The 11,412-nt window shown below is 45.6% G+C and overlaps 1 protein-coding gene across 2 annotated transcripts in view; it reads left to right on the forward strand.

Annotated features, from left to right (window-relative positions):
- Nucleotides 1-11,412, forward strand: part of ADAMTS12 (ADAM metallopeptidase with thrombospondin type 1 motif 12) — a gene marked incomplete at both ends in the record, with an annotated part of 199,821 nt that overhangs the window by 186,487 nt on the left and 1,922 nt on the right. For both annotated transcript variants that reach the window (XM_080682502.1, XM_080682503.1), the window contains 3 exons: nucleotides 385-558; nucleotides 3,902-4,045; nucleotides 6,835-6,994. In XM_080682502.1, the coding sequence (XP_080538628.1) occupies nucleotides 385-558; nucleotides 3,902-4,045; nucleotides 6,835-6,994 (478 nt within the window). The remainder of the gene's footprint in view (nucleotides 1-384; nucleotides 559-3,901; nucleotides 4,046-6,834; nucleotides 6,995-11,412) is intronic.

Consider the following 11,412-nt stretch of genomic DNA (forward strand, 5'->3'; position numbering starts at 1 on the left):
TCAAGGAAGAGCAGTGGCTGGTGGGTAATGCAAAGGATGGAAGGAGGACACTCAGGACATAAGGACCACGGGGCGTACTGTTAACGCATACTGTTCATCCACAGTATCGGGCAGAGAAAGGCTGGGAAGCACGAGGGTCTGCCTCTGTCTCCCCTGCCCCGGTCTCCTCTGAAGTCCAGTTCTTCACTCTCTCATCAGGAGCTTTGGGGAAAGTCACAGACACACCCTGAGCCTCGGATGTCTTATCTGTAAAGTGGATGATACCTCCCAGGGCGTCGTGAGCTAGAATTAACCCTCTGGGGACTGCAGCCTGGACCGTCCAGTGCTGTGACCCCTCCTGGGGCCCGGGCACTGAAGGCCTGGCACTCCTCTCTCTCCACACAGTGCTCCAGGAACTGCAGCGGGGGCTTCCAGATCCGGGAGACCCAGTGCGTGGACAGGGAGCACCGCAGCCTGAGGCCGTTCCACTGCCAGTTCCTGGCCGGCGTCCCTCCCCCGCGGAGCATGAGCTGCAACACGGAACCCTGCGAGGAGTGGCAGGTGGAGCCCTGGGGCCAGGTACAGCCCGTGGCGCACCACCCACGTGGCCCGACCAACGTGACGGTCTGTGTCCCTGCGCGAGTCCAGAGCTCAGGGAAGACCGCACCTGTCTCGTGCCAATGACTGGCTGCCATTCAGTGACCCAACACTGTGTGGGGAGGCTCACCGGGTCTACAATGTGAACTGTGTTGTATGGTTTCCACGGTGACACAACCGTGTCTTTATTAGAACTGTCCCAGTGGATATACAGGGAACTTGGGGTCTCTACTGGGAAAATGTACATGGACCCTTGTGATGAGAGCCTCACATGCCTCTCCTGGGCCTGTGCGTCAGGCTGGGGGGGAGGGACAGACCCTTTCCACACACGGTATGTTTTAGAGTTCCACCTCTCCGTTAAATGCCCAGATCATTGCATCAAGAAAAAGAAGTGTGTGTGTGTGTGTGTGTGTGTGTGTGTGTGTGTGTATGTGTCCTCAGTTTCATGAGGGCCCAGACCCTGCTAGGTCTTTATCCTACTTCAACACAAGAAAACAAGGTTACTATTCTTTGGTGAAGTGTGATGGTCTAATTTGCCAATAGCAAATGCCTCAGGAGACAGAAATGCTGCTCCTGAATACACCCATGCATGGTAGGAAAAAGAAAAAAAGAACCCAGCATGTTTTGAGGGTGTCTGTGAGCTAGGCATTTTGCCTACAATATTTGGTTGAATTCTCATCACAGCCAGGATAGTAGGCCTTCTGAATTCCACTTTATTGGTGGAGACATTGAGACGCGTAGGTTAAGAAGCTTACATGAGGTCACGCAACTAGAAAATAAATGGGTGGACTATTAATTCAAGCCTAAGGCAGACTCCAGGGCCTGTACTCTTTCCACTGTAGACCTTAGCCCAGTGGCCACTGAGCAGAGAATGAACTGAGGAAAGAGTTAAATTAAGGATGCTTGGGTGAACCTACCAGGTGCCAGGGAAGGGAAGGCAACTGTAAGATACAGAGTTTGGGTCGAACTATGGAAGATGGATTCCCCTAGAGCTACTCACTGTCTACTGGGTCAAGCAGCCATGATGATTTCTAACCCTCTGGGCCAGCACCTGGTGTTTCCTGGGGCAGCAGCCACCACTGTCCCCTCTTTCTTGTCCTTCCACTGCCCAGCCCTGGAGAACATGAAGTACCTGCTTTTCCCATGCTCTGGGCGCAGGCCCTCGTGTATGCTAAGCCTGATGGTGGCTTCCAGAGTCCTGGAATTTACAGAGGAGCTTAGATTCCCGTGTCAGAGAAATGGCACTTGCAGGTTATCACAGATGAGCAGTTATGTCTGCTCTCTGGTTATGAAAGAGATGTATCCTTCATACTTCCTCAGTAGCTTCTGGGAGCCCCAATCATGAACCTGTTCCCAGAGCCTCCTACCACCCTCCTTCTAAATGTCTCTATTCTGAGCAAACAACCAACTTGGAAGTCTTCCCTCCTAGGCTCCGAGCAGTGAAGATGGAAAATGCAAAAGTCAGTTGGGTACATCCTTGGAGCTGTTGAGGGACTAGACCAGGGGTGGGCAAACTTTTTGACTCGAGGGCCACAATGGGTTCTTAAACTGGACCGGAGGGCCGGAACAAAAGCATGGATGGAGTGTTTGTGTGAACTAATATAAATTCAAAGTAAAGGAGCGGAGGGGAGAGCAAGAGAACTGGATAGAACAGCTGGATCTGGCCCGCGGGCCGTAGTTTGCCCATGGCTGGACTAGACACATTAGGTACTTTCCTGAGCCGTCATGATGCTGCTCTGTCCACGGGAATGGCAGTGGGAGCCAGCCAGCCCAGACTGCTTGCAGCTGTGGGAACGTCTCTGCTCCAGTGGGTGGCAAACTTTAGCCTGCTTCCGAATCACCCGGAGAGTTAGTTCCCACACGGATGTCTGGACCCCCACCCCCAGAGTTTCCAATTCAGGGGTCTGGGATGGGGTGTGAAATTTTTCATTTCTAACAACTCAGAAGATGCTGCAGCTGCTGGTCTGGGGACCACACCTCAAGAACCACTAGTTTAGATCTTCTTCATCCCTTTCACCTGGAGATTACATGACCAGGTGGTCCTGAATCTCTATGCACATGTGTAGGTACACACAGGGATCACAAATGTGGGGTTACTCTCTTCTCCTCAAGGAGGTGAAAATGGAGTGAAAAAATGGGGAAAAGTCCATGTTGACTCTCAAAGTTGGAACATTGTGGAAGCAATAGATTGGTTCTTTTATTGAGCAGAAAGGGCTAATTGTATATAATTTGCATTTTCCTTTTTTTAATTTTTTAAAATATATTTTATTGATTTTTTACAGAGAGGAAGGGAGAGGGATAGAGAGTTAGAAACATCGATGAGAGAGAAACATCGATTAGCTGCCTCCTGCACACCTCCTACTGGGGATGTGCCCGCAACCAAGGTACGTGCCCTTGACCGGAATCGAACCTGGGACCCTTCAGTCCACAGGCCGACGCTCTATCCACTGAGCCAAACCGGTTTTGGCATAATTTGCATTTTCCGTGGTACCACCACACACATAGTGCCTGACATGATATGGGCAAGATGTTGACACCCATCATTGTTTTGTTGTTGTTACCACATCATAATTAAGATCCTTCAAAGTACTCCAAGTGCTTTCCAAAGATTTCTTGGTGAATTATTTAATTCCCTCCCAAAAATTTTAGGCAGAGGAGACAATATGTCTTATAAAATTATTTTAGTGAGCAAAAAGCTGACACGTTTTAGAGTTGTATCCCTTCAGGAACCCGACTTGTCATTTCAGATTTATTTTGTGAGCATTATAGCCAGTGCATCAGAACCCTGAGCAAACTGACCAACTTCCCTATTCAGAATAGACACAAATTTAATTCACAGCTTTCTGCAGTAGGAAAAGAAGGCTGAATCCCATTTTAACAGCAGATGAACAAACTTGTATTGCAAATGTGCGTGCTCACAGCTAATCATAATGAAAATGCCTACATTTTACATTGCCGTTTCTAGATACTGGGACCAGAAGGCAAAACACAAATAACAACATCCATTCTTGAATGACTCATTTCCATTTCTAACCAAAATTCCTTCTGTCTGACATATTTGACATGGAGCTCTTTGGCCTCTTCTGCTTTTTTTCTCTGCAGAATTTCCTTTACGCCCTTCCTTCTGTCCCATTTTGTTGCCCCACTGTTGTTTGAAGGGACTGAGTGGTCGTAAGGACCTGGGAACAGATGCTCAGATTCCAGTACAGATACTAATCTTCTAAGTAACCCCGCACACGACAAAAGTGATCGTAGGAAGTTCTTCCCTTCTCACTGCAGACGTCATCGTGTGATTTTCACCTAACCTGTCCCTGTTGTATGTTAGTGTTCCAGGTCCTGTGGAGGCGGAGTGCAGGAGAGAGGCGTGGCTTGTCCGAGAAGCCTCTGTGATTGGGCAAAACGGCCGGCGTCTACTGCCCCCTGCAACCAGCAGCCCTGTTGTCACTGGGCCACTGGGACCTGGGACCTGGTAAGAGTCAGTTGTGTTCTCTTCATATCTTTACTCTTAAAAAAAGCATTTGTTTTCTTTTGATTTCAAAAGCACATACATTCCTTGTTAATGATGAGTGTGTCCACTGACGTACAGTGTGTTTCTGTATGTTTTAGTGCTAGTATCCTTCTGCTATCTAATATACCTCTAAGTCTGCTGAGGTTGACCCAGAGCTGACATGGTGGTCAATGTTTTCTGTCCTGAGTTCAGAAGAGAAAAGATCAAAGACTTTCAAAAGATACAGATCAAATACCAAACTATCCCAGTGGCACGGAGCCTAAGGAAAGGCGCTTTTGGCCTGAACGTCTCTGATCTGCTGGCTTTTCTCAGAGCGAATGGGAATCGGGAATCGCATGTGCCGTCGAGGTTGAGGCTTAGTCTAAGGAGCTCCAGGTCTCTCGTCCTCTGCCCATCAGCTTGCCAGGTGGCAGCCAGTTGGATGGAGAGACAAGGAAAAGAATTAAACTGGAAAGGAGGGAAAGCTTTATTATTCAACGTTGTTTTATTGTTTGAATAAAACTATCAGTGATCCTGAAAATTAAATAAAATTCTTCCGTAGACAGATTCAGTGGTCACTCTGACTTGTCTTATCCTGGATTCTCTAGAAAATAAAGCCTTGAGGCAAAATTAATGACTTTATTAGGAAAGACAATGCCCGGGAAGCAGATGTGATAGGAAAAAAGGAAGGGAACAGGGAACGGGGGAATCAGATACGAGGTGATGCACCCCCAGCCTGACCTTGCCTGGTGTCTGGACCAGTTCATCAGCCATCCTCGAAAGGCCTTATGAAAGTCCTATGAACTGCTGCCTCTTAAGGCAGTTTGTCCAGAGGCAGGAAGAGAGAAGTCTGCTGGCTCCTGTGTCCCAGGAATGGGTAAAAGGTCTCCCCTCAATTGGCTAATACCCTCCATTGTCCTGGCTTAGTAATGGGCAGGTCCCACCGTGTCTCCTGTATCATTGGCAACAAGAAAGCCCGGAGTCGGGCGGGAGGTGAGAGGCACAGGACCTGGGCTCCAGGTGCTTCCATGGACTTGGATTCCCTCTCAGCTGGGAAAGGGAGCGCAGGGGACCTGGTACACTGGCCTCTCAACTATAAATGTTTTTACAGGATCTTGTTATGGAAGTGTATGTTGACGGTTATAACACAGGCCAGTGCCGTGTTTGCCAGACATAATGCCCCCAGATAATTTGAGGTTGCTATATTCTTCTTCGTAATTTTCATTGTTCATGGCTGTCTAGTTCGTTATACCTGCATATCCATGAACAATTCAAATACTGGCATGTACTATATTTTTTTTTGGCTTTTACTATATTGTTATTTTTACCGATCATTCTTCTCTTCATACATGTGGGTTCTGTTATCTGGAACATACTTTTTTTTTTTTTCACCCTCAGCCGAGGATATGTTTTTATTGATTTCAGAGAGAGAGGAAGGGAGAAAGAAGTGAGATAGAGAGAGACACGTTGATATGAGAGAGAAACATGGATCAGTTTCCTCCCATACATGCTCTGGCCAGGATTTAACCTGCAACCTAGGTATGTGCCCTGATGGGGCACTGAACCAGATGGGACGATGTTATAATCAATGGAGCCACCCAGCCAGGGCTTTTTTTTTTTAGTTAAATTTACTGGGGTAATATTGGTTAATAACTTATATGAATTTCAGGTATACAACCTTATAATACAACATCTGTATACTCTATTGTGTGTTCACCACCTGAATTATAGTCTCCTTCCGTCATCATTTAGCCTCTTCATCTTTTCCCCACGCCTCATTCCCTCTGGTAACCAGCATTCTGTTGTCTGTACCTATGAGTTTGGTTTTTGTTTGTTCACTTGTTACGTTTGGTTTTATAACCAGCATCTGAATGAAGTCATATAGTCCTTGTCCTTTTCTGACTTATTTCACTTAGCATAATGCTCTCGAGATCCATCCATGTTGTTGCACATGGCAGTAGTTCATCTTTTTGTGGCTGGAAGTATTCCATTGCAGTATGTACCACATCTTCTTTATCCAGCCCTCTGTGGAAGGACCCTTAGGTTGTTTCCATGTCTTGGCTATTGTAAAAATGACTTTGCAATAAACATAGGGGTACATATATCTTTACAAATTAGTATTTTCAAGTTTTTCAGATAGGTACCCAGAATTTTTAAAGCAAAGATATGGTCAATTCAGACACATTTTCTTACATGCCCAGGAATCATCTTGTCTAAGCTGCTTTTACAGGCCAGCAAACCTCCCTTCTGCCTGCCGGTGGCCACATCATGACCTTACCATGAAGCCTTACCTGTGAGAATGGCTTGAGACCACACGTGGTCCATCTGGGTCCATTCCAAATTCTTTCTCCATCCCACTGTGGTCTTCCTCCCCCACCTCTCTTTTTATCCTGCTCTCAGCTTTCTTTGTCGCTCTGTGCCCTTTCTTCACATCTGATTTCCAGCCCCGTATCAAAACTAGTTCAAAGAAACTGGGTTGCCAAGAAATCAAGGCCCAAATAGACTTCTTTTTCACACATAATTCAACCTCTGCACACATTCTACTGAGAACCTAATAGTAAATTAACCCAATTTCAGTCCACACCATCTGTAATATAGACTCTTCCTAAACTCACATCTCCACATTATTAGTGCCTTTGACTAAGGATTCTGTGACTCCATAATGGTTCCTGAAACTTTCTACTTGACCATGGTGGCTTGGAGGCGTTCTGCTGAGCTCCCCTGGTGGGTCTGGGGAGAATTCTGATTTTCCACGTGCCCCGCTCTTTCAGTGCACGGCTTCCTGTGGGGGTGGCTTTCAGAAGAGGACTGTCCACTGTGTTTCCTCAGAGGACAATGGAACTGGAGGTCAAGATCAATGCCAGTGTGACCATGAACCCAGACCTCCCGAACTCCAAGAGTGCAACCAGCAGGCCTGCAGGAAGAGTGCTGGTGAGTGGAGGGCTTTGCTCAGGGGGGAGGCTTTTCACAGGTAAGTTGTCCTGCATGACTTGATTTTTGGGTCATTGGAGTCCCCTTTACTGAGCCGGGAACTTAATGCTGAAAGGCCAGCCAGCATCGCTGGGAGGAAGCAGTCTGACTTGTTGAGGAGTGACTCTAATTCCTTAGGGATTGTCTCATCCATTTTCTTAAAGCACATTCACATTGTCATCCCACATGGATGAGAATCACTTCTCCTTCAGAGATTTTTCAGAGATGCTCCCGCCTTCTCGGGATGCCAGTTGTGTACCAAATGGCCCTCTGTCATCCCAGTACACTGCCTTAGGCCCCACAGGGACTGACCCTGAAATGCAGATTTGTGTGCAAGGGATTCATTAAGAAAACACTCTTGGGAAGGACCATTCGGTGAGTGTGGGAAACAAGACAGAAAGGAAGCTCAACCAGGCTGCCATCTCTGGCACAGTCCTCGCTTCAGCCTGGTCCCATGGGGGAGCTCCAGGGGGCTAGCTCTGTCTCAGTTGTCTATCACACATTCCAGCAGCTTTGTCTCTCCACCTAGAAAGCCTTAAGTGCCTGAAAACTCACTTCCCCTGGGGGAGCCGTTGGCCAATGGCTGAAGAGTGTGGGGGTGTGACAGTCCAGCTCACTCGCTTCAGGAGCTGGACTGAGACAGAACTTGCACCCTGGAGCTGCCCTGTGGGACCAGGCTGAAGCGAGGACTGTGCCAGAGATGGCACCTGGCTGTGCTTCCCTTTCTATCTTCCTCCCATGTACTCCCTTAGTGGTCTTCCCTGAGAGCGCTTTCTTAATGAACCCCTTGACACAAACTTGCACCTCAGAGTCTATTCCTGCAGAACCTAAGACCACTGGGCTAGATTGACATATCCAAAATCCATAAAGAACTCATACAACTCAGCAACCGCAGAAACAAACCATCTGATTTTAAAAGGGGCAGAGGACCTGAATAGACAGTTATCCAAGGAAGACACACCGATGGCCAACAGATATATAAAAAGATGCTAAACATCACTGGCTATAAGGGAAATGAACATCAAAACTACAATGAGATACTACTTCATATTTGTTAGAATGGCTATTATCAAAAAAGACAAGAAATGCGTGTTGGAAAGGATGTGGAGAAAATGGAACTCTCATACACAACGGGTGGGAGTGTGAATTGGTACAGCCACTGTGGAAAAGTGTATGGAGGTTTCTCAAAAAAATTAAGAACAGAGCTCCCATATGACCCAGCAATCCCTCTGCTCTTATCTACCAGAAAAACAAATTGTAGAGATACAGGTACCCCTATGTTCATTGCAGCATTATTTACAATAGCCAAGCCATGGAACAAGCAACCTAAGTATCTTTTGACAGATGGATGGATTTTAAAAATGATGATAATGTGTATGTGTACAATGGAATGGAACTCAGCCATAAAATGATGAAATATTTCCATCTTCCGCAACATGGATGGATATTTCAAGTACTATGCTAAGTGAAATAAGTCAAATGGAAAATGACAAGACCTGAATGATTTCACTCATATATAGGGTATTTTAAAAAGCAACAAACCAACAAATGAAAAAGGAAAAAAAAACTCATAGATACAGACAACTGAATGATGGCTATCAGAGGTGAAGGGCAGTGGGGGAGTATATATATGGTGATAAAAGGAGATGACTTTGGGTGTTGGGCACACAACAGAGTATACTGTAGGTGTTTCTCTCTTTTCCACGTCCAGCACGGAAAGAGAGCGGGTCCAGTTCCTGAGTAGAGGAGCTGGGGATTGAGAAATAAGAGAAAGAGACCAGACACGAAGATAGAAGGAAAAAGCTGGGAGCTGGGTGGAACCGCTGCCACCTCTGATGGAGAGGCAGGGACCCAGAGCCCACACAGCAAGTTTATTTTATACCCCCAAATGCCAGGGGGTTTCACCAGAACTCAGGATCAAAGGAGCTTATTTGCATTCTTGAGTAGGCCTAGCATTCCTGGTGCTTGACTGGATTTATATATCAAAGCCAGCTCCCAGGCACCTGGACAAAGGTAAGAAGTCAGTACTGATAACACTCTCCGCCTTCTTGGGGAATGTGTATCCAAGACGAGGCCCTGCCAGTCGCCTCGGACTCAGCTGACAATAATTTAAAGAATGCCCATGTGCCTTCCCAGGGGGCCCTCTACAGTATACAGATGTCATATTATAAAGCTACACACCTGAAACTTCTATGATGTTATTATTAACCAAAATCACCCCAATAAACTTAATTTAAAAATACGATATTGAGGCAATGGAATCCTCCTATGTTGTTTTGACTTTATCTAATTGAAGAAGCAACACAGTCTTGGTTGAACATGCCTAGTATTATTAGTTATTTTAAAATTATATGTAGATTCTCTTTAACTGTCTTATTGCTGAATAATACAATCTGCAATAATCAAAACTGGGTTAAATGCATCTCTGGTATTTTTATCTTGAATTCAAACACTGAAGAGATGGTAACTAACAGTTGGCTGGCAATGGGTTGGAATAACAATGAATTCCACTCGCCAACAATTATCAGGGCACGGAGTTAATTATTAGCTTCTCTTGAAGGCAGAGTTACACTTACTCACGGAGAAACAATCTGAAAGAGCAGCCGTAAGAAATTTCTCAATTGAAAAGCCACCCACCCACCCTGTCTGCTGTGCCCTCTAAAATGCTTTGAAAATAAGTCATTCAGTGCCTGGATCCTTGTCAGCCATCCAGCCATCAAGTAAATATACCCCCTGTGTCCATCTTGTAAGACGGGGCATGAGCTCCTGTCAAGTCTGTCCTCCTCCAGGCCTTTGCTACTTTGGGTGCCATCTAACGGGTTAGTGACTTCCAATCTAAATCAAAGCGGCCATTTCTGTCGCAGGGACTCTAAGAACCCTGTTCCTATATCTGGGCTAAGAAAGAAAACATCAGAAATGGCATTCAGAAGTATTTACTGAGTATCGGCTATATTCTATGCATTACATTTATAATTATTAAAAACCAAGGAAAAAAATCGTATGCATTCTATTCCTGGGTGTTTTTTGTTTTAATTTGGGGAATGAGGGGTAGAGAGTGCAAGAAAAATAATAAGGACAGTAACAGGGACAGTACTTACACCCAAAGTTGATACAAATGAACATCTGAGCCAGCAAACTTCTTATTGGAGAATATTCTTCCAGATGGATGGGATTTCGTTCAGTAATTTATTCAGCAAGTATTGTTGATAATGGCCTATGTCTCAGGCAAATGTTAAAAACCGAGGGTACAGAATAAGTAGGACAATCCCTGGCTTCAAGAACCCAACGTCTTACAGAGACTGTATTTGTCAACAACATTGAAATGGTTTTTCAACTTTCTTTTGTAGACACACTATTATCCTTTCAATCTGTATACAGCTGACAGCAAGGAAACATGCTTGTACTAATAACTGTCCCTTTAAATTTCCAAGTACGCTTTCTGTTGAACAGGCAGAGGCAAATGGGGATCTCCTCTCCTGTTACCCCTCGTTATAAGCATTGTGCATGGTCCAGCCAGGATCCAGTTGGCTGATGAATGCAACGAGCCTCCTTGTTGTACAATAATAAGGAGAACAGGTGCAGTTCGGCCGTGTCATGATGTTGGGGTCATAGTCATTGCCTAAATGAGCTGCTAAACACAGGGCTGGCACATAGGGTCCAAAGTAGGCCACCGCGGGCCTCCACTCTTCCTTCCAATCCCCTATCCTCAAACAGGAGGACCCCAGGCCTCAGCATGGGTCCAGGCTATTGAGGACCATTTGTGAAACCCTGGATAGAACTGCAGAGTATTCAGTGAAATAAGTCGGATAGAGAAAGACAAATACCATATGATTTTATGTATATGTGGAATCTAAAAAAAAAACAATACAAATGAGCCAACAAAATGAAACAGAAACAAGCTCATAGATACAAAGAACACGCTGATGGTTGCCAGAGGGGAGGGGTTGGAGCAGGAAAAGGGGAAGAGGATTAAGAAGTAGAAACTGCCGGTTATACAATACGTCAGAGGGACGTAGTGGACAGCACAGGGAATGGAGTCGGTAATACCATAATAACTATATACGATGACAGGTGGTTGCTAGACTTATTGTGGGGATCACTTTGTAAGGCATAGAAATGTTGAATCACTGTGTTGTACACCTAAAGCTAATATGATGTTGTATGTCAGCTATAATTAAAAATAATTTTTAAGGCAAAAAAGAAATAAAAGGCCAGGCCAGTGTGGTTCAGTGGTGGAGTGTCGACCCATGAACCAAGAGGTCATCAGTTTGGTTCCCAGTCAGGACACATGCCCGGGTTTCAGGCTTGATCCCTAATAGGGGGCGTGCAGATGGCAGCCAATCAATGATGTTTCTCTCTCATCGATGTTTCTATCTTTC

The sequence above is a fragment of the Plecotus auritus genome, assembly GCF_963455305.1.
Source record: "Plecotus auritus genome assembly, chromosome: 7".
NCBI classification, from domain to species: Eukaryota; Metazoa; Chordata; class Mammalia; order Chiroptera; family Vespertilionidae; genus Plecotus; species Plecotus auritus.